The following is a 24,087-nucleotide window of genomic DNA, read 5'->3' as shown; positions in this document are numbered from 1 at the left end:
ACCTACCATCTCTGATTTTTTAATGTGTGTTTTTACAATAACAAACTCACCTGCACAGTGCCATCAGACAATCTTCAATAACATCTCTCTGTGCCTTGGTCAGTGAGCGACCCCTGGACAGCCGGTAAATAGTGTGAAGCATGGAATCAATCATTATAGCTCTATGTTCCGTCCCTTCAAACAATGGAGCACACTTGGTTATCAGAGGAAGAACTGCAGTGCACAGGTAACGGTTCAAAGCCAGGGCCATCTCCGTGGTACTGAAAGCAACCTGGGGAGGGGCAAGTCATATATATTGCAAATTAATCAAAAGCCAAATGTACTTTAGAATCTTAACAAGCATAGCTTTTCATCACAACTTCACACATTCACATTCAGACCTTTCTCCAAAATCTAAACTGAGCCATATGGAAATGATGAGCTAGAATACAACAAGAAGGTCCATGTGGCAGAGAACCACATGCCAATGCTGGAAATGCATCCCTTAAACCCACCATGTCATCTGAGAGAGTATAAAAACCGTAATCCATCTAGGACCAAAAATACCAGAAAGGTAAAAAAATCAGTTCAATCATTTCTCAGGCAATGAGACCAGTCCCGGAGAAAACAATGACCATGTACAGTGTAAGGGTTAAACTAACAATTTCAGCTAAAATGTATAATGCTAAGTTAGCAGCCCTACATTCCACGGTCTATGAAAACCAGGTTCCCAGGCACGTTATCTGTGATGATTGCCTGGGAACGCAGTCTTCAAGACCATTCTATGGGAAAGCATAACGTTGGCAAACATAACATAACAGCACTAGTTGGGCCGACCACCTGCGCACCCTGCTGCTAGTAGCGCAGAAACGTTGCAGACAAGGGGGCTTATGGTTGGCTCATGGTGGGGCAGTCTGCTCTGATAAGAAATGCCATAAAGGATGGTGATAGGTCCCCTTTCGGAGAGAGAACCTCAGCCTTGGACCATGTCGTGAATGGTGCCTGGTGATCCTGAATGAAACATCCTGTGGCGTGCTCTGATGAGTTTGGAAGTGCGTACGGGTTTACGTGAGTGTATGTAGAAACACCCTGTGGCCTGCTTTGCTGTGTACTCGGGGTTTGCCAGTGTGTTCAGGGATATTCAGGGGTATTTGAGGGTACGTGAGTGTATGTGCCTCATTTAGTAGTGTAATAAATTACTGAGTGAATCAAAACTGTTATCTGAATCCTGTGATTTATCGAACACAACATTTAGCATTGTCGGCAGGTTTCAGGTAAGACACTTAGTAATAAACTAGACCAAGTGGACCCGTTGGGCCCAAACCTCTCCTGCATTGGTGCAGCATCCTCTCCTACCCCCTCCCCTCTCCCCTTTCCCTCCCCCCCACTCCATCCCCCTCAACCCCGCTTATCCTCCCTCCCTCCCTACGAGATAGATTTAAACTTTTAAATGTGAATAACTTAAAAAATATAACACCAATTTCAATGAAACATCTTCCATTAGCACCAAAGGGACGGCGGTGAGTAAGGTGGGCCTAAAATTGTCGTGCTATCATGTACCGTTTTGGCTGCAGTTCAGGAACAAACAAACGAAAGTTTTAGTATATAGATAATGTGCAAGTCAAAGAAAGCAGTGGAGCCTGAAACATATCAGATCCCAGGGTGGGTGGATAACATGGACAGGTTTGAGAGTTTGGCCAACTTAATTGCTCAGTCCAGGAAGCCCGTCGACAGGTCCGATGCCGAAACAACAATCCTAATGTTATAATCGGACATAATATATTGACAGTTAAAAGAGAGCGGGTTCTCCGAGGAAAAGGGGAGCCACAAAGGAACATTCTGGGTGTTATTATCAATGGTTACATTTCAACATGAGAATCTTAAACATAAAAAACAAGAAATAAAAAACCTAAAAGACAAAATTGATAAATTAAAGGAGCACCCACTGACTCTATCAGAGGCAGTGGAGACATCCAGAAACCAGGCAGCGGAGATGGGAAACTGGGCGGCAGACACTGCTTGTGAGATGGCCAGACTCCAGCAAGCTGAGGCATCTTGTGGACTGGCAAGTTGACCCGATCAAAGTCCGTTCACTAATGATAAGGGGGGAGGACGTTAATGCCTGGGATGGAGACATCTGGTATGATAACCACAGCAGGAAACAGGCAGTGGATCAGGGTCTCTACCTTCCCCCACCTTTAGACATATGACCCCCCCCATGGCCCACAGCCATGGAGGGGGCAGTGGCATCGAGACAATGGGCCATGATTATATACGACGACAATTGGAATTATGAGAGTCCTGCAGACTGTGACTTTACTGCCGCCCTCCTTTCTTATTTGGTTAAGACTGCGGCGCCTGGTATTAGGGGGGTGGTATTCCTGCTCCTGGGACCGGTGGTTAAGGCATCTGTAGGGACAGCCCCCACTGCATTCGAGGGGTTGGACCATCTGACTGACCACGCCTCCTCGAGGCAACAAGTGAGGAGAAATGATGCATCCATCCCAGACCAGGCGTGGAGCCAAGGGGCATCCATCCCAGACCAGGCATGGGGCCAAGGGGCATCCATCCCAGACCAGGTGTGGGGCCAAGGGGCATCTATCCCAGACCAGGCATGGGGCCAAGGGGCATCCATCCCAGACCAGGCATGGGGCCAAGGGGCATCCATCCCAGACCAGGCATGGGGCCAAGGGGCATCCATCCCAGACCAGGCATGGGGCCAAGGGGCATCCATCCCAGACCAGGAGTAGGGCCAAGGGGCATCCATCCCAGACCAGGTGTGGGGCCAAGGGGCATCTATCCCAGACCAGGTGTGGGGCCAAGGGGCATCCATCCCAGACCAGGCGTGGGGCCAAGGGGCATCTATCCCAGACCAGGTGTGGGGCCAATGGGCATCTATCCCAGACCAGGTGTGGGGCCAAGGGGCATCTATCCCAGACCAGGCATGGGGCCAAGGGGCATCCATCCCAGACCAGGAGTAGGGCCAAGGGGCATCTATCCCAGACCAGGCGTGGGGCCAAGGGGCATCCATCCCAGACCAGGTGTGGGGCGAAGGGGCATCTATCCCAGACCAGGTGTGGGGCCAAGGGGCATCTATCCCAGACCAGGTGTGGGGCCAAGGGGCATCTATCCCAGACCAGGCATGGGGCCAAGGGGCATCCATCCCAGACCAGGCGTGGGGCCAAGGGGCATCTATCCAGAAAGGAACAGTTTCTGGCCCTCCTCCGAGCTGGAGTGGATAAGGAACAGATAGACAGCATTCATATCATATCATATCATATATATACAGCCGGAAACAGGCCTTTTCGGCCCACCAAGTCCGTGCCGCCCAGCGATCCCCGTACATTAACACTATCCTACATTCCCACCAGCACCTTCGATGCCCTTTGGAAAATACATTGTGAGAAAAAGGGGAATCAAGGGCAGAGTGAAGAAAACCCAGCCCAAGACGAGAGCCCCCGGGGATGGACCTAGACTAGAGGTGTGGCCAGGGTCCCTGGCGGGTTTTCCCAGCAGCCCTCGCTCGACCAGGCGACCCTAGGCCTTATGCCCCTGTTACCCTCCCTGCATCCCACTGCATGGCTGAGAGGATGGTGGAACAGGCGCTGCCGCTTGCTTTATGGCAGGTGAATGTCTCTTTTGAATTGCAATTGTAGGCTAATGCCCGTGAGGAGGAGTGGAGTCTGTCACAACAGCATGATGGACGGCTTCTGGACAAAGACATTGCCTGATCCCACCGCGTGATATTCGCCCTTTGAATGACAGTTATTTGCTTGTCACTTGGCACCCCAAGCTACGGAACACCTTACAGCGGGTGGCATAGTGGTTATGCGCCCTCATTTACCTATTACGACCAGGGTTAAGTCCGCCAATGTCTCCCATAAGGAGGACCACGCACAGCGCTTGTCTATTGTAAAATGTAAATGGTACATCTGTGATAGGGCTGAGAGAGGCCATGGCAGTGTTAGCCATCTGCATGAGGTTCAAGGTGCTCCCTTTGTCCGACGACAATACTTCAGTCCGACTGTACACCGACTCCTGGGCAGTTGCCAACGGTATGGCTACATGGATGACACAGTGGCAGTCCCAGGGGTGGGAGATACATGGTCTGCACCAGCTAATGGCCGTGTATGGCACCAAATGGGAGATTCAGTCTGAAAACGGGTCCCACTTTACCGGTAACAAAGTACAACAGTGGGCGGCTGATAATGGGGTGGAGCGGACCCTCCACATCCCGTATTACCCGCAAGCAGTAGGGCTGGTGGAGTGAATGAATGGTCAATTAAAGGAGCAGATACGTACACTAACTCCCTCCCGCACGCTCAAGGGGTGGGCCCTTGTGTTACAGCAAGCAGTAAACAACTTGAACCAACAGCCTGTGGCTGGGGGGACACCATGAGCTGACATCTGGCTGTTGCAGTCGAGCCAGAAGACGCCACACTGATGAAAGAACATCGGGAAGCCGCCCGGAAGATGTGGGTTTCGGTCCCCGGTGGGGAACCCCCTTGCAAGGGGCAAGTTATTGCCGCAGCGCAGAGCAATACGCAGTAGCTTTTGGTGACCGGGGAAGATAAACCTCCATGTCTACCTTTACAACGCTTGACCAGGTGAGAGTGAGCCTGCTCCGCCCTCTCTCTACCGAACAGCCGCGGGGCAAATCATGTACCGGACGATGGCATGGGCTGATACCTCTGGCAGTGCTGGCTGCTGCACCGCCTGTCTGCACGCAACCAAACACCTATCTCTCGCTCCTGCATGCGTACCTACGTGAACTGAGTTTGTGCACATGTCCCACATCACAGACAATAGGACTACTCTGGGGCTAGTCGAGGCAGGGCAGGCTATCCAAGCCCTGACTGGCGAAATGGTGGCAATACGAACTGTCGCCTTGCAGAATCACATGGCCCTGGACTTCCTACTAGCCGAGAAAGGGGGGATGTGCCATTATAGGGAGAGAATGCTGCACTTACATACCGGATGCCCAATGAAAACATTACAAACCTGATGGCCCACATATAACAACAGGTTGAGGCCTTGAATAAAGCTGGTGAACAGTTGCACGAGGAGGCTTCGGAGAACGCATGGTGGAATTGGTGGTCTTGGGGGTTCGGAGGTTGGGGCATATTATTATGCAATGGCTGGTGAATGGGCTTGTTTTAGTTGTAGTTGGCATAATATTCTGCAATTGTGTGCTTCCCTACTGCCGTGTGAGGAGTGCCAAGAGGGTGGAGGGGTGGTATTAAGTCTGAGGACCGAATGTAACGGGATTTGGAGTGTATGGGGTTCATGTGAGGTGAAATTGTGTTCAAAACACCACTTTGCACGTTTGGGCTGATTAAAAGGGGCCAGTAAATCATGGGAATGCCTGCAAGGCCATTGAGATCAGCTTTGCTTTCGCAGAGACATCCGAGACTAGCTCAGTGTCTGATAGAACATAGAACTCACATCATTATGGCACAGATAGTTAGTTTAACATATAATCACCTCACATTCATAGAGATAGAATTGTTATACTGTACAATACAATACAATACAATATATCTTTATTGTCATTGTACACGGGTACAACGAGATTGGGAATGCGCCTCCCATACGATGCAATAATTTAATTAATTTAAACAACAACAACCCAACGAAACAAATTGTAATAGTTTTAAGACATACTTTTGATTATGATTGTTTGTATACTCAGTAACATGTAGTTGGATGTTACTGCATGTTAACATGTATGGGCGCGAATGTAGACTGATGACTCCAAGGGGTGGAGTGTAGTGTAAGAGTTAAACTGACAATTTCAGCTAAAATGTGTAATGGAGTTATCAGCTAAGTTAGCGCCCCTACATTCCATGGTCTACGAAAACATGATCCCCAGATGCGTTGCTTGGGAACACCGTCTTCAAGGCCATTCTATGGGAAAGCGTAATGTGATCCTCGGCTCAGCAAGGACATGCATGGTTCACGGACAGCTCTGCTGTAAGGAAAAACGGAACGCGATGCTGGAAGGCAGCAGCTCTTAACCCTAATACACAACACGACAGCACTAGTTGGGCCGACCACCTGCGCCCCCTGCTGCTAGTAGCGCAGAAACATTGCAGACAAGGGGGGCTTATGATTGGCTCATCGAGGGGGCAGTGGCGCGGTCTGCTCTGAAATGCCATAAAGGACGGCGATGGGTGCCCTTTCGGAGAGAGAACCTCAGCCTTCGACCGTGTCGCGAACGGTGCCAGGTGATCTTGAACGAAACATCCTGTGGCGTGCTCTGATGAGCTTGCAAGTGTGTACGGGTTTACGTGCGTGCATGTAGAAACACCCTACAGCACGCTCTGCTGTGTATTCGGGGTTTGCGAGTGCGTTCGGGGATATTCGAGAATACGTGAGTGTATGTGCCTTATTTAGACATTTGGGCAGGGTCTTGGATAGGGAAGGTTTAAAAAAAAAATGGACCAATTGTGGACAAATGAAATCATCTCAGGAAATACCCTCGTCGACATGGACAACTTTGGCCAAAGGGCCTGTTTCTGTGCTGTGTAACTATGACTTTATTTAACAGCTGTGGAAAGAATTATTTTATGGAACATGCCCACTGGTCGATCACCAAAACATTGTACCAAGCTCCAGGTTCAATAAATAAAGATTGTAATAATAAGTTTTGTTTGAGTGTGATTGTGCCTGAGTCAGTGAGTGAATGAACGTGATATTCCACACTCGACCAGTTCAGAAGAGCCTGCAACACAGACAGTAGAGCACAGGAGGAGGTCACTTCTGCCCATGATATCTATGCTGAACGTGATGCTATAATGAACCTGTCTTGATACACTCTTGTAGCAAAGTGAAAATAATTTAATGCCAAAATATTTGACTACAACTGCATTTTGCATACATATTTTCTGAAATATTGTACTTAAAATCATTACTCACAGTGTCCAAGGAGGCAGCAGCTCTCATGTCAGGTAAGAAGCCAACCTCCAAAACATGAAGGAGGAAATCTTGACTTTCTATCCCATACACACGGTCCAGGAACAGCACCATGGGAGCCTTATGGTCAGGGACAAAACTGGCTGACATTTTAGGCTCAACAGGGTTGCCATCTGGAAATCAAAAACCATCAAATTAACCCGAAACCCAGGATACAGACTGCAATAGGTACACACCTCTAGTCTCTGTCATACAAGAAAATAATTTTGCAAATGAGTATTGTTTAGTGTGCTTTATTGTCACATGTACCGAGGTACAGTGAAAAGCGTTTTGTTTAGTTTAGTTTAGAGATACAGTGTGGAAACAGATCCTGCAGCTCTCCAAGTCCATACCAATTAGCGATTCCCACACATTAACACTAACCTCCATGCACTAGGGACAATTTTACATTTACTCCAAGCCAATTAACCTACAAAACTGTCTGTCTTTGGAGTGTGGGAGGAAACCGAAGATCTTGGAGAAATCCCACGGAGGTCATGGGGAGACAACACATGACAACACATCACAACAATTGAGCTATTTACAGTGTATAGATCCTTGATAAGGGAACAACGTTTAGTGCAAGGTAAAGTCAGCAAAGTCCGAGGGTCTCCAATGAGGTAGATAGTAGTTCAGTACTGCTCTCTGGTTGTGGTAGGATGGTTCAGTTGCCTGATAACAGCTGGGAAGAAACTGTCCCTGAATCTGGAGGTGTGCGTTTTCACACTTCTGGACCTTTTGCCTAATGGGAGAGGGAGGAAGAGGGAGTGGCCGGGATACGATTCGGCCTTGATTATGCTGCTGGCCTTGCTGAGGCAGCGCAAGGTGTAGATGGAGTCAAAGTAAGGGAGGCTAGTTTGTGTTTGCAGCTAAGCCCATGTACTGAAACCAGAAACAGAACTGCTTTCTTTTGTATCTGAAACAAACCCTGTTATTTACTTGAACAACAAAATACATCTAGTTAATACTAGTTAACTATTGTCATGTTATTGTACCCTAGTTGAGTTTGTTTTAGTCACTACATCAGCTTTATAAGTCTAACTTTCAGACAGTGAGGCAAAGGAATTTTGAGGAAGGGAAGGCTTCTGCCATGCAGCACCCCAGGAAGGGAAGTAGATGGAAGGGGGAAAGGGGACAAAGGCGGAGGGGAAAGAGGGGGGCAATAAAAGGGGAATCAGGTAGTTGGGCATGGGAGATAAGCATACAAAGATTGGAAAGAAGCAGCGTGACTGGGGTGGGATAGTGGGATAAATGGGGTGTGTGGGCAGGGGGTGGAGTGAGGATAGAAAATAAAGTGTGGGGTTAGGAGGGATGTTACTTAAATAATAATAATAATAATAATAATAATATTCATTTATTGTCATTGCAACGAGTACAACGAAATTAAAAAATAGCCAATCCTGACGGTGCGTACAAACATATATGCAATAAATGCAAAAACAAATAAATACATAAATACAATTAAATACAATTATGTTAAGTACAAAGATTTTTTAGTGTTGCCTAGTGCAAAGGTAGTGTTCAGTTCTCGTATGGCCCTGGGGTAAAAACTGTTCTTAAGTCTGTTTGTTCGGGATTTTATCGACCTGAAACGTCGACCAGAGGGCAGATGAACAAACAGACGGTGGCCGGGGTGGGATGGATCTTTTATTATTTTGCCTGCTCTACTGAGGCAGCGTAGGCTGAACAGGTGCTCCAGGGAGGGCAGTGAGCAGCCGATGATTTTCTGGGCCGTCGTGATGACCCTCTGAAGGGCCTTCCTGTCCTTTTCTGAGCAGCTGGCATACCATGTGGTTATACAGTATGCCAGCACACTCTCGATGGAGCAGCGATAGAAGGACAACATGAGCTTCTCCTGCAGGTTGGTTTTCCTGAGGATCCTCAGGAAGTGGAGTCTCTGCTGTGCCTTCTTTACTGTGGTGATGGTGTTGGTAGACCAGGTGAGATCCTCTGCGATCACAGTTGGAGAATTCAACACTCATACAGATCAACTCCATCCGGTGTTCCCGATGTGGTCTCCTGTACATCGGTGATACCTAGCGTAGACTTGGCAACCATTTCGCCGAACACTTGCGCTCGTTTCACCAAAGCCTAATGAATCTCCTGGTTACTAACCATTTTAACTTCCTTTCACATTTCCATACTGACTTTTCTGACCTCTGGCAGAGTGAGATTTCCCTTCCCCCATCTACATAACTTCCTCTGGCTTCACAATTTGCACCTTTTGTCTGACTTCATTCTTTTAATCTCTGTCCTTAGTTCAACATCTGCCTATCAACCCCCTCCACTACTCGCCTGTGTTCACATATTACCTGCCACCTTTTGCCTTGCCCCTCTTGCTTTCTTCCATTCAACACAAACACATTCGGGTCCGGACCTGAAACGTCACCAATCCAAGTTCTCCAGAGATACTGCCTGATCCGCTGAGTTATTCCAGCACTTTGCGTCTTTTTCAAGAAAAAGGAAGCATACCAAGTGTAGACAGCGACGCTTTGGCTGAACACCTGTGCTTGGTCTGCAAAGGCCTACTGGATCTCCTGGTTGCAAACCTTGTTACTTCCCATTCCAACACTGACCTTTCTGTCCTAGGCCTCCTCCTTTGCAGAGTGAGGCCACAAGCAAAGTGGAGGAACAGCACCTCATATTCTGCTTTGGTAGCTTACAACCCAACAGAATGAACATTGAGTTTTAGGTAAGTCCCTCCATAACCCATCCCCCACTTTCCTACCCCCTTCTCTTTTTTCTCCCCCTAGAATCAGTCTAATGAAGGTTCTCGACGCGAAACGTCACCTAGGGTGCTGCCTGACCTGCTCCAGCAATTTGTGTCCTTTTTTGTATTAACGTGCACCTGCAATTCTTTGTTTTTACAAGCACACATCAGATATAGGTAATGTCTTTTAAATTTAATGGGGGATGTAAGAGAGATCTTGAGAGAGTTTGGAGAACAGAGGGACAGCAAGATTAAGGAAAATTCTAATACTTGTTAATAATAATGTTAGTAGCAAAAGGGTAGTTAGAAAAATACTAGGTCCCCTCAAGGACCAAAGGACAAAGCTGTGTGTGGAGCCAGGGTATCTTAGAGACTGATTCTTGGCATTGATCAGGGAGAAGGTTGCTCTTTTGAATGAAAGTTTGTAACCAGTGGTGTACTGTAGGGACCCTTGATTGGAATATATATAAATGTCTCGTATAATGTCAGAGGTGGTTTGAATAGTAATTCTGCTGTTGTTGCAATAACTGGTGAAGTTGTCAGTTGTAGACTAGTTGTAGAATTCGTGTCAGAAGTAGACAGTTGTCTACGGATACAATGGGGCACAGATCCACTGGAAAGTTGGGTAGAGCAGTGGAGATGGAATTTAATTCAGATGAGTGTGAGGAAACGGATGTTGGGATATGGAATTCTGGTAGGTCATGCAGAATAAATGGCAGGGTTATTACAATGAATGTTGATATACAAAACAACTTGGGAATGTAAATACCCTTAAAATGGTGACATGGGTGGATAGGATAGGAAAGGCAGTATTTGATATGCTTGTCTTCATAGGCCAAGATATTGAGTATGAGTTGGGTCTTCATGTTACAGCTGCACAAAATGTTTAAACCGCATTTGGAGCTTTTGTGTCATTCTGGTTGCCACACCACAGGAAGTATGTGGCAGCATTAGAAAGATTGCAGAAGAGATTCACCAGAATGCTACCAGAAATGGAAGTCTGTATTTATAAGGAGTGATTGGATAGGCTATGTTTATTCTGAGTGGAACGTAGGAGGCCGATGGATGACCTTATACAGTTTGGAAAATCATGAGGGGCTTAGAAAAGATAGTCCACGGTTTATCCCCAGAGCAGGGGAGTCTAGAAGCTGAGGACTCAGGTTTAAGTGAGGAGACATTTAAAGTAGAGTCATAGAGTGATAGTGTGGAAACATGCCCTTCGGCCCAACTTGCCCACACCGGCCAATATGTGTCAGCTGCGCTAGTACCACCTGCCTGCATTTGGTCCATATCCCTCCAAACCTGCCCTATCCATGTACTTGTCTAACTGTTTCTTAAACGTTGGGATAGTCCCAGCCTCAACCACCTTCCCTGGCAGCTTGATCCATACACCCACCACCCTTTTTGCACATCCCCAATCCTGGACTTTCCACTCGTCACTTTAATTTCATGTTTTATGTACTGTATCTTGTTGTGTTTTATGACTGTTGGCACACCAATATCTCCCCTGGGATCAATAAAGTTCTATCGTATCGTATCGCATCCTCGTAAATCTTAGGGGCATTTTTTTTTCCACACACAGGGTGGTGGTTTTACATGAACCACAGTCCAGCACATGTCCATGCCGTACAAAATGTCAGGTTAAACTAACGCCTCTGCCTGAATGTGAACCGTTTAGCTTCATTTCCTGCATATTCCTTTGCCTATCTAAATGCAACGATCCTACCTGCCTCCACCAAGCCCCCGGTCTAACAAGGACACTGTAATTGGCCCTCTTATGGCAGAGGCTGCCGGAAGAGGTGGTGGTGGCAGAAACTATCAAAATGCATAAAAAGCCAGAACACGTATTGGAAATGAGTGGAAGGATATGGGCCCAACTCAAGCAAATGGAATTAACAGTGAGAGACATCATGGTTGGGATGGATGAATTGGGCCAAGTATTGTGCAGAACAATGACTCTCCCCATAGATGGTGCCTGGCCTGCTGAGTGCATCTGGCATTTTGAACATGTACAAACCTTGAGCACACCAGCAACATCAGTTGAACTTTACCTTTTCCAAAGGCAGGTATCTGCACTGGCAGGCTTATAACACCAACCAAGTCTTCAATGGGAACCAAGGATCGCAGGATAGCTCGAATTCTTAATGCTTCACCTTTGCCAGCTTGAATCAACTGTTGAAAAAGAGAAAAATATACAAACTTGCAAAAAGCCAGTTCTGGTAAAGCGCTATTTCAAAATGAACCGGAAAATCGTATTTCAGTCCACAGAGTTGAAGGCAGATAGAAAATCATAGAAAATTAATAGTAAAGGAATTATTCCTTCCATTGAGTCTCTGCCAGTTGAACCAGTACCACCAGCACATTTAAATAGTGCTGGTTGTGTACTTAAGACAATCCCACCGAACCACACCTTCCAGTAATGATCTGTATGTTGTCCCGAAGGTTGTGGCTTGTCAAGTACACATCTGTGCACCATTTCACTGTGTTGAAGATATTTGCCTGACCACACTTTCACGCATATTCAATGTCAATTATGCCTTCCCTCTGTTGCAGGAACATAAGTCCAATCTATTAAATGTTCCCTCACAGCTACAATTCTCCATCTCTGGCACCATCTACATACTATCTCTTTTGGGTCCTCTCCTATGCAAATGCATCTTTCCTTTAAGTTGGGTGTGGAGTGGTGGATGGTGAGAGAAATGTATGTGTAGTGGCGTTGGGAGAGGACTGGGGGGGGGGGGGTGCATTACTTTAAATGGAGAATTAATTTAAGCTACTATGGGAGATAATACGATATTATTTTATACATTAGACATTGTTGTTTAAGGTTTGTAACTACTTAGGCATTAGGCGCCTCTCTGTAACTAATTAAGGCGCTCTAGACATTCCTTACCCTTGACACGTGTCTGTAACTGCTGCTCAGGAGGAGGAGAAACATTGATGGATGAACCAGGATAGAAGACAAGGGTGAAAGGTGACATGTGAAGAAATACAGACATCCATCAATGAGTGGGGTGATTACTTGAAAGTTTAATGGTGACAGAGTGGAAGGCAACATGTGAAGAAATACAGACATTCATCAATGAGTGGGGTTTAATGGTGGCAGGGTAAACAGGGTGACTGCAAAGAGATGAATAACTGTAAAGAGGAGTATGAGGGCGAGATAAGGAAAAGAAGATAAGGCTGAAAGAATCCTATAAAAATAGGCTGCCCGATGTACTAAGTGGGCAGTCAGATGGTTGACATCCTGATTGTTCCAGCCGTTGTTTGCAAATAAAGGCTTTTAACTTCTTGAAGAATTCTCCGTGTCATCTGCTTCATTTTGAACACCGGTAACCACGACAAAATTGGCGTAGTCGGCAGGATCGGAAAGAGGCCCGTTCGATAACGGATGACAAGCTAAAGGCGCTTCCAAGCCCGTCAGGGGCTCCCCGGTTCAACAGGTAAAGGGTGGCCACCCGCAAAAAAGGTAGGCGGTTTTCCGCTTTATTTGGACTAATAGCCTGTTGAAAACGGGGGACCACTGGTGGCACAGGAGTGCCCAGGCGGTCCAAGGGCCTCTCCGATCCAAAGAATCTGTCTAAACTATTCTAAAAAGAGACCCGGAGGATTGCTCAAGAAGGCTGCGCAGTGGGGTAAGTAGAAAATAGATAAGTTAAGAAAGTAGATTTAGTTGAGTAAGAGTTTGTGACGTCACGAAGACCTCGTGGATACCGCCCTCAGAGGATAGGGGACTGAATAGACGAGGCGTCCTGTGGATACCGCTCTAGTTAACTGGGGATTGCCCTGGTTAGCTAGGGGTCTGTACGGGCAGGATAAAACGTCCTGTGGATACCGCTCTAGTTAACTAGGGATCACTCTGGTTAGCTAGGGGTCTGTACGGGCAGGATCAGAAGACCTTGTGGATACCGCCCTAAGAGGATAGGGGACTGAATAGACAAGGCGTTCTGTGGATACCGCTCTAGTTAACTGGGGATCACTCTGGTTAGCTAGGGGTCTGGACGGGCAGGATAAAAAGTCCTGTGGGTACCGCTCTAGTTAACCGGGGATTACTCTGGTCGGCTAGGGGTCTGTACGGGCAGGATCAAAAAATTGGAATAATTGGATAACATTAAAAATAAAAATTGCAAAATATTATATAGTAGAACTGTAGAAAATAGAAATAGCGTAATAGGTAGCCTAGTGACTATAGAGACGGAACAAAGTAAAGTGAGAACAAGGACTGCATTTAAACTGACTGACCAAGTGCACTAAAATAAGACAAGTACAATGAATAAAATAACTGCAGTTGAAATACTAAGTAAGAAATTCCCCATATCCAAAGAGGATATTAAAAAACACTCTGAAAAATGGGAGAAAAGGACGAAAAAATTGGTTACGAAATGGCCCATGGAATGATATAAATATGATATAAATTTTGATCATCAATGAGTGGGGTTTAATGGTGGCAGGGTAAACAGGGTGACTGCAAAGAGATGAATAACTGTAAAGAGGAGTATGAGGGCGAGATAAGGAAAAGAAGATAAGGCTGAAAGAATCCTATAAAAATAGGCTGCCCGATGTACTAAGTGGGCAGTCAGATGGTTGACATCCTGATTGTTCCAGCCGTTGTTTGCAAATAAAGGCTTTTAACTTCTTGAAGAATTCTCCGTGTCATCTGCTTCATTTTGAACACCGGTAACCACGACACTACCAGAGTGGAATATGAGGTGCTGTTCTTCCTGTTTGTGAGTGGCTTCACTCTGGCAATGGAGGAGCGTGAGATAGAAAGGACAGTACGGGAATGGGAAGGGCAGTTAAAGTGGTTAGTGTCCGGGAGCTCCAGCAGGCCTTGGTGTTTGGCAAAACAGTAACTTTATACTTGGTCTCGCTGATGTAAAGGAGGGGCAGGTAGTTGCAGGAGAAAGTGCCTGGGTGGGGGTGGGTTTAGTGAGAAAGAAATGAGAAAACCAAGGAGTTGTGGAGAGAATGGTCTCTATGGAATGCTGAAAGGGATAGGAATGGGTAGGATGACTGACGGTGGGATCACATTACAGGCATCCAAAATGTCAGAGAATGTGTTGGATTAGTTGTGGCAGGCGGTTGTCCACTCCTCTGTTTCTCATTTGTTTCCCAGAAAGACAAAGATGAAACTCAACGTACATTTCAATGTCAAATTCAAGCTTTAAATGTTTGGCTTCAGACTAATCTCTGAAGCTCACGAATAAAGTAATTTACTTGTTTTGACAGGACAGATCAGTTTCTTTTCGCTTTCATTTTAATAAATATTTTACATCTTTCAAAGCTTTTACATAAACAGTTTTTGAATGTGAATCAAAGATAATAGGCACAAAGATGTATAGGAGGGTGGTTCAACAGGAAGCAGCAATTAATTTATCAATATTAGGTAATCACTTACATGCATTTCCGGAGCACAGCGGCCCAATAGATCGATTAATGCTGAGTAGAAAGACATGATGGCATTCCCCAGATGGACACGGTTTTCTTCATGAACCTCTTCACTATAGCTGCAGGAGGTGAAAAGTATGTTATTGATCATTATGGAATATTCATTGAAACTTGGGCTTTGTTTTCTCAGAATGTACTGCAATACAAAAATTATTCTACAGTTATTTTTAAATCAAGGAGCAAGGAGAGTTGGATTCAGTGATGGTATAAATCTGTGCTTGCAAATAGCTTTACTGCCCACTCTGCATTACCGCTCAACATCAATTTCACTTCTAAACTTCCTGCGCTGGGGCTTTTAAATTGATAATGTGTACAGTTCATTCTAAATATATATACATATACACATTCACAAAAAGATTCAGTCCGTTTTAAATCCTGTCCTAAAAATGTCATGACTTCAGTTCTGTGAAGATGGTTTATGTCTCCTGAAAGAGTGGGTGCAGGAATGACAATCAGTGCAGAACTATTCCGTTTCCAGGTCATTTATCATTTGCATGGATCAAAACAAATTCTAAAAAAAGTTTGTGTGGGCCATTCACCAATTAAAGAAGCATTCTCATTATTTCTGAAGAGCACCTGATATTTAATTATTTTCGTCAGCTGCCAGGACACTGTCTGGAATGTCTTCCAAAACCATTGATGTGTCTCAAATCCAATTTTTTCTCTAACTCCCTTTCCTTCAATAAGATACCCCTTGAAATATATTTCTATGATCAAACATCTGGACACATGCCCTGTATTTTCTTACGTGGCTTGGCGCACATCTTTAAAATCATAAACGATAGCACGGAAACAGACCCTTCAGCCCAACTCATCCATGTTGATCGAGTTGTCTACCTGAGCTGATCCCATTTGCCTACATTCGACCCAACCCCTCTAAACCTTTACCAACCGACTTGACCAAATGCCCTTTAAACGCTCTAATTGTACCTGCCTCCACTACTAATTTGCAGCTCGTTGCATATATATCCCCCAATGTCTGTGTGGAAAAACGTGCCTCTCATGTGAAAACATGTGCCTCCTTTTTAGATCTTTGACCTCCAATTAAATTAATGCCGTTTATCTTTTAACTCTCCTACTCTGGAGTAAAAAGACTATGGCGATGCATTGTATCGCATTGCATGGCGATGGCGATGTTCTCAAAATCTCTGTAAAGCGTCTTTGAGTATATGAAAAGCGCTATATAAATAAAATGCATTATTATTATTATTATTATCTATGGCGCTCATGATTTTATAAAACTCTATAATGTCACCCCTCAGCCTTCTTCTCACCAGGAAAATCTATTCAAAGCTCCAACTAATGGCCAATATCCATTGTGTTCGATCTTTGATGTCACCTTCAAAGACCTAAAGACATATACTCCACGCTACCGCATTCTTCAATACTCCGTAAGACCCTTTCATTCATGTTCTATGTCCTAGCACCATTGTGGTCCCAAAATGCATCACTCCATATTTATCTGGATTAAACTCCAATTGCCATTTTTCAGCCGATTTCACCAACAGATCAATTTCTCAGGCTGCCAATCTTCATAAAAGGAAATATATGATATATATTTTTGCTGATTCAAATTAACGTTGTTTTCTTACTATTCCCGTCTACGGTCTTTCTTCACCGTTGGTCCATCACGGGCAGGATCCTCAGAAATCTTGATAGCATCCTCGATGGCCCCAAGTAAACCACTACCACCTTCACCTCGTAGGGCTGGCCCAAAGCATTCGGGGCGACGTATTAGCAAGCGCACAACGACATTGGCATTTTCTTCAACACTTTCACCTAAAATTACAAAACATACACCCTGTTGGCAAATCAGTGGGAACAGCAAGAGTTCCACATGCTTCTTATGCTTACGAAATCAAAGCCTTTAATTACATTCTATGTTTATGTTCACCGTTTTCAAGGCATTAAGAATATATAGAGTTTGTATTCCCCAGAGCAACTAGGTTTCCATTTCAGTCATTAAATAATTTAATTATACATTAATGTCCAACAACAGGCAATGTTGCTTCTGTATTGAAATCTGTAACACAATTTTAAACTCTGATGCAGTACTAATGGAGAGCCTTTCAAATGAGATATATCAAATTGAGACGCTAGTTTGCTTTTTCAGGTACAGTGCCCTCCATAACGTTTGGGACAAAAACCCATCATTTATTTATTTGCCTCTGTACTCCACAATTTGAGATTTGTAATAGAAAAAAAATCACATGTGGTTAAAGTGCACATTGTCAGATTTTAATAAAGGCCATTTTTATTGAAATTACAGTGGTGTTTATACATAGTCCCCCCATTTCAGGGCACCATGAGGATTGGGACACAGCAATGTCATGTAAATGAAAGTAGTCATGTTTAGTATTTTGTTGCATATCCTTTACATGCAATGACTGCTTGAAGTCTGCGATTCATGGACATCACCAGTTGCTGGGTGTCTTCACTGGTGATGCTCTGCCAGGCCTGTATTGCAGCCATATCATATCATCATATCATATATATACAGCCGGAAACAGGCCTTTTCGGCCCACCAAGTCCGTGCCGCCCAGCGATCCCCGTACATTAACACTATCCTACACCCACTAGGGACAATTTTTACATTTACCCAGCCAATTAACCTACATACCATCTTTAGCTTATGCTTGTTTTGGGAGTTAGTCCCCTTCAGTTTTCTCTTCAGCATAAAAAAAGGCATGCTCAATTGGGTTCAGATTGGGTGATTGACTTGGCCACTCAAGAATTGAACATTTTTTTTTAGCTTTGAAAAACTCCTTTGTTGCTTTAGCAGTATGTTTGGAATCATTGCCTTGCTGTAGAATGAACCGCCTAAAAATAAGTTTTGAGGCATTTGTTTGAACTTGAGCAGATAGGATGTGTTCATACGCTTCAGAATTCATTATGCTACTACCATCAGCAGTTGTATCATCAATTAAGATAAGTGAGGCAGTACCTTCAGCAGCCATACATGCCCAGGTCATAACACCCCCACCACTGTGTTTCACAGATGAGATGGTATGCTTTGGATCTTGGGCAATTCCATCTCTCCTCCATACTTTGCTCGTGCCATCACTCTGATATAAGTTAATCTTCGTCTCATCTGTTCACAAGACCTTTTTCTAGAACTGTGGTTATTCTTTTAAGTACTTCTTGGCAATCTGTAACTTGGCCATCCTATTTTTGCGGCTAACCAGTGGTTTGCATCTTGCAGTGTAGCCTCTGTATTTCTGTTCATGAAGTCTTTTGCGGACACTGGTCATTGACAAATCGACACCTGACTCCTGAAGAGTGTTTCTGATCTGTCGGACAGGTGTTTGGGGATCTTTTTTTTATCATAGAGAGAATTCTTCTGTCATCAGCTGTGGAGGTCTTTCTTGGCCTGCCAGTCCCTTTGCGATTAGTAAGCACACCAGTGCTCTCTTTCTTCTTAATGATGTTCCAAACAGTTGATTTTGGTAAGCCAAAGGTTTGGGCGATGTCTCTAACAGTTTTATTCTTGTTTCTCAGTCTCATAATGGCTTCTTTGACTTTCATTGGCACAACTTTGGTCCTCACATTGATAAACAGTGATAAAGGTTTCCAAAGGAAAGACTGGGTGCTGAGAGTTCTCTTATACCTGCATTAAGGGGGCATTTAAACATACCTGAGCAATTACAAACACCCGTGAACCCATGTGTCCCAAACATTATGGTGCCCTGAAATGGGGGTACTATGTATAAACACAGCTGTAATTTCTACATGGTGAAGTCAAAATGTATAAAAATGGCCTCTAATAAAATCTGACAATGTGCACTTTAACCACATGTGATTTTTTCTATTACAAATCTCAAATTGTAGAGTACAGAGGCAAATAAATAACTGATGGGTCTTTGTCCCAAACATTATGGAGGACACTGTATAATCTATGCAATTTATTTAGCTAATTTTGTTTCATTCATCTACAAATTTTAGTGCTCAAACGATTTTTGATTAGACGAAAAAGGTATTAAAATAGAATTATTCAACTTTCTTTGAGCTACGCACCATTAACAAATACAGCAAAACGTAGAAAATCTAGATAGCGTTCGCCTCCAACAGGATTCCACCCAATATCTGGATATCCTTTTGCCAGAAGCATAGGGCAACTTTGCAATCCACATCCTGCCAGGTATGTCACCACCTATTAATAGAAATAAATGGCAAAATCCAAAAGAGAATAATTTGCAGACTACAATTCACAGCATTCATCAATGAAAAAGACACCACATCCAATGTAAGTTATGCACATATCAAAGTATTCTGCCAGGCCAAAAAATGTACTTCCTGCTCATAGTTAGGACTCTTTTTTTTTCAGGCTACTTTTGCTCAAATCTGTAATTAATAACTGCACAATGCGAAACTGATCCATTACCAAAAAACTTTTTAAAATTCAGATACTAGAAATCAGTAGGTAAGGAAGCAACGTGGAGAGAAAAAAGTTACCTTCTTAAGGTTGATGGTCATTCATCAGAACTAGAATAAAACATGCCTGTTTTAGTTTGTAAAATTGGCACACCCACAACTGTGTGACTATGTACAATGCCAACTTGATCTTTACGTTCTTGAGGATAATTTCTAGTGCTGGCCAGATTGATAATGATGAGATGAAGTACAGGACAGAAAGCGAGTATCTTGTATTATGGTGTCAAGCCAACAGCCTAGCCCTTAATAAAGACCAAGGAGGAATCTCCCTGCCTGAGGTCATCTGTTGCTGGCCCTGATTTGTCTCCTTTTTTTCTGGCATCCATTGCCCCCCCCCAAACCCTCCAATCCGTCTGAAGAAGGTTATCGACCCAAAATGTCACCTATCCATTTTCTCCAGAGTTGCTCCCTGACCCATTGAGTTACTACAGCATTTTGAATCTAACCTATCCCTAACTGTCAGGAAGAATTGGTTGTTAACCTAAGGAAACAAGGGGGTGAACAAAATTCTGGTCTTATCAACAGAGCTGCTGTATAAATGGTCAACAGCTTTAAGTCCCTAGGCATCCACATCAACCGCAACCTAACCTGCTCCCTCCACACTGATGCAGCGTGACACTCCACTGATCAAGAAAGTGCGTTAGCATGTTACCTTTCTAAAGCATCTCCGAAGCTACAACATTTCCACAAGGATTCTCTTGGAATCCTGCAGGTACGTTACAGAAAATATTCTGATCAGATGCCTCTCAGCCTGGTAAGGCAACTGGCCTGCACTGGACCGCCTGAGAGAGAGAGCGGCAAATTACAGACCAGTTAGCCTGACATCGGTGATGGGGAAGATGCTGGAGTCAATTATTAAAGAGATAATAACGGTGCATTTGGATAGCAGTAAAAGGATAAGTCTAAGTCAGCATGGATTTATGAAGGGGAAGTCATGCTTGACTAATCTTCTGGAATTTTTTGAGGATGTAACAAGTAAAATGGATGAAGGGGAGCCAGTGGATGTAGTGTATCTGAACTTTCAGAAAGCCTTTGATAAGGTCCCACACGGGAGATTGGTGAGCAAAATTAGAGCACATGGTATTGGGGGTAGAGTGTTGACATAGATAGAGAATTGGTTGGCCTACAGGAAGCAAAGAGTAGGAGTAAACGGGTCCTTTTCAGAATGGCAGGAAGTGGCGAGTGGAGTGCTGCAAGGCTCGGTGTTGGGGCCGCAACTATTCACCATATATATTAATGATTTGGATGAAGGAATTAGAAGTAACACTAGCAAGTTTGCAGATGACACAAAGCTGGGTGGCAGTGTGAACTGCGAAGAGGATGTTCGGAGGTTGCAGGGTGACCTGGACAGATTGAGTGAGTGGGCAGATGCAGTATTAATGTAAATAAATGTGAGGTTGTCCACATTGGCGGCAAAAACAAGGAAGCAGATTATTATCTCAATGGTGTCAGGTTAGGTAAGGAGGAAGTGCAGTGAAACCTGGGTGTCCTTGTACACCAGTCACTAAAAGTTGGCATGCAGGTACAGCAGGCAGTGAAGAAAGCTAATGGCATGTTGGCCTTCATAACGAGAGGATTTCAGTACAGGAGTAAAGAGGTTCTTCTGCAGTTGTATAGGGCCCTGGTAAAGCACATCTGGAGTATTGTGTACAGTTTTGGTCTCCTAACTTGAGGAAGGACATCCTTGTAATTGAGGCAGTGCAGCGTAGGTTCACAAGATTGATCCCTGGGATGGTGGGACGGTCCTATGAGGAAAGATTGAAAAGACTAGGCTTGTATTCACTGGAGTTTAGAAGGGTGAGAGGGGATCTTATAGAAACATATAAAATTATAAAAGGACTTGTCAAGCTAGATGCAGGAAAAATGTTCCCAATGTTGGGGGAGTCCAGAACCAGGGTCCACATTCTTAGAATAAAGGGAAGGCCATTTAAAACTGAGGTGAGAAGGAACTTTTTCACCCAAAGAGTTGTGAATTTGTGGAATTCTCTGCCACAGAGGACAGTGGAGGCCAATTCACTGGATGGATTTAAGAGAGAGTTAGATAGAGCTCTTGGGGCTAATGGAATCAAGGGATATGGGGAGAAGACAGGCACGGTTTACTGATTGTGGATGATCAGCCATGACCACAATGAATGGCGGTGCTGGCTCGAAGGGCCGAATGGCCTTCTCCTGCACCTATTTTCTAAGTTTCTATGTTCACCTGCCGAGGGTGTTAACACAGCCAGCCCAATACAAACTTGGCACTTCCTTCCATCCAGTCCATTTTCAAAATGCGTTGCACCTGGAAAACTGGAGGAATCAAAAAGGATGCCTGCCACCCTGGACACTTCCTTTTCTCTCTTCTACCTTCTGGGAGAAGATATAGAAACTTGAAAGTTCAGACAGCCAGAACATCTACTTCCCCACTGCTATCAGCTAATCATTTATTTCTCATCCCCTTCCTGGTGGTCCTGCCATGTACTCTTTAATTTACCTAAATCAATTGCTCAATAATTGTACTATTTTTCTACACTTTTTTGGATTGCACTACCGATTTTCGGCTCATTGTTGTATTTATTGTATCTATTATAACAGTATTCTGTTTACTTGAGGAGTTTCAGGTGATAAACGAATTTCATTGCACCATGGTGTATATGACAGTAAACTGATCTGCATGTTAGAAGAGAAAGAACACAGAGTATGTTCCAAAGGATTTCTCTGAGTCAGCCCAAAAGCAATTGTTTTACACCTGGGCACACTGGTTTCCAGTTTATTGAAGACATACTATCTCTTCTCAACCCACTCACAACATCCTAATTTTATCACTTTTCCAGTTTTGATCTGGGAGAAATATACTGGGAGAAATTTAGAATTCAACAGCGATGGACAAAGGGGTTAATTAAAAGGGGAAAATAGAGCATGCAATAAAGTTTGCGGGTAATATAAAAACTGACTTTAAAAGCTTCTTTAAGTGGGTGGGAAAAACTAAAGGGAATCCACATTAGTCAGGAAATGGTGTTGGGACTGAAACATAGAAAGATAGAAAATAGGTGGAGGAGCAGGCCATTCGGCCCTTTGAGCCAGCACCGCCATTCAATATGATTGTGGCTGATCTTCCAAAATTAGTACTCCGTTTCCCCATATCCCTTGATTCCGTTAGCCCCAAAGAGTTAAATCTAACTCACTCTTAAAAACATCCAGAGAATTGGCCTCCACTGCCTTCTGTGGCAGAGAATTCCACAGATTCACAACTCTCTGGGTGAAAAAGTTTTTCCTCATCTCAGTCCGAAATGGCCTACCCCTTATTCTTAAACTCAGACCCCTGGTTCTGGACTCCCCCAACATCGGGAACATTTTTCCTGCATCTACCCTGTCCAATCCTCTACACCCTGCAGCCTCATAACATCCTCCTCGCAGCTCACACTGCCACTTAGCTTTGTTTCATCTGCAAACTTAGAGATGCTATGTTTAATTCCCTCATCTAAATCGTTAATATATATTGTAAACAACTGGGGCCCCAGCACCGAGCTGCCTGCCATTCTGAAAAGGACCCATTAATTCCTACTCTTCGCTTCCTGTCTGATAACCAGTTCTCTATCCAAGGCAGAGAAATCCCCAGGGCCTGATGGTCTGCATTCCAGAGCACTCAAGGAGGTGGCCCTAGAAATCTTGGATGCATTGGTGATTATTTTCCAATGTTCTCTCAACTCTGGATCAGTTCCTGTGGACTGGAGGGTTGACAATGTAACCCCACTTTTTAAGAAAGGAGGGAAAGAGCAAACGGAGAATTATTGACCAGTCAGCCATACATCGGTAGTGGGGAAGATGCTTGAGTCGATTATTAATGATGTAATAGGAGTGCATTTGGAAAGCAGTGACAGGATCGGTCAAAGTCAGCATGGATTTATGAAGGGGAAATCATGCTTGACTAATCTGGAATTTTTTGAGGATGTAAAAAGTAGAATAAGGGAGAGCCAGTGGATGTGGTGTATCTGGACTTTCAAAAATCCTTTGACAAGATCCCACATAAGAGATTAGTGTGCAAAATTAAAGCACATGGTATTGGGGGTATGGTATTGACATGAATAGAGAACTGGTTGGTAGACAGGAAGCAAAGAGTAGGAATTAACAGGTCCTTTACAGAATGTCAGGCAGTGACTAGTGGGGTGCTGCAAGGCTCAGTGCTGGGACCCCAGTTATTTACAATATATATTAACGATTTAGACAAGTGAATTAAATGTAACATCTCCAAGTTTGTGGATGACGCAAAGTGTGAGCTGCGAGGAGGATGCTTTGAGGCTACAGGGTGACTTGAATAGGTTGGGTGAGTGGGCAGATACATGGCAGATGAAGTATAATGTAGATAAATGTGACCTTATTCACTTTGGTGGCAAGAACAGGAAGGCAGATTATTATCTGAATGGTGTCAGACTAGGAAAAGGGGAGGTGCAACCAGACCTGGGTGTGCTTGTACATCAGTCACTGAAAGTAAGCATGCAGGTACTGCAGGCAGTGAATAAAGCTAATGGCATGTTGGCCTTCTTTGTGAGAGGATTTGAGTTTAGGAGCAAGCGGGTCCTACTGCA

At 44.4% G+C, this 24,087-nt stretch overlaps 1 protein-coding gene across 5 annotated transcripts in view; it reads right to left on the bottom strand.

Annotated features, from left to right (window-relative positions):
• The window catches only part of LOC144611871 (ryanodine receptor 1-like), a 479,550-nt gene that overhangs the window by 201,996 nt on the left and 253,467 nt on the right, over positions 1-24,087 (bottom strand). For all 5 annotated transcript variants that reach the window (XM_078431182.1, XM_078431183.1, XM_078431185.1 and 2 more), the window contains exons 44-49: positions 19,106-19,241; positions 16,684-16,870; positions 15,042-15,150; positions 11,695-11,815; positions 6,898-7,067; positions 51-271 (exon numbers count right to left, since the gene is read on the bottom strand). In XM_078431182.1, coding sequence (XP_078287308.1) covers positions 51-271; positions 6,898-7,067; positions 11,695-11,815; positions 15,042-15,150; positions 16,684-16,870; positions 19,106-19,241 — 944 coding nt within the window. The remainder of the gene's footprint in view (positions 1-50; positions 272-6,897; positions 7,068-11,694; positions 11,816-15,041; positions 15,151-16,683; positions 16,871-19,105; positions 19,242-24,087) is intronic.

The sequence above is a fragment of the Rhinoraja longicauda genome, chromosome 41 (assembly GCF_053455715.1).
Source record: "Rhinoraja longicauda isolate Sanriku21f chromosome 41, sRhiLon1.1, whole genome shotgun sequence".
Classification (NCBI taxonomy): Eukaryota; Metazoa; Chordata; class Chondrichthyes; order Rajiformes; family Arhynchobatidae; genus Rhinoraja; species Rhinoraja longicauda.
Note: the sequence above shows the minus strand (reverse complement) of the source record. Positions and strands in the feature narration are given on the sequence as shown.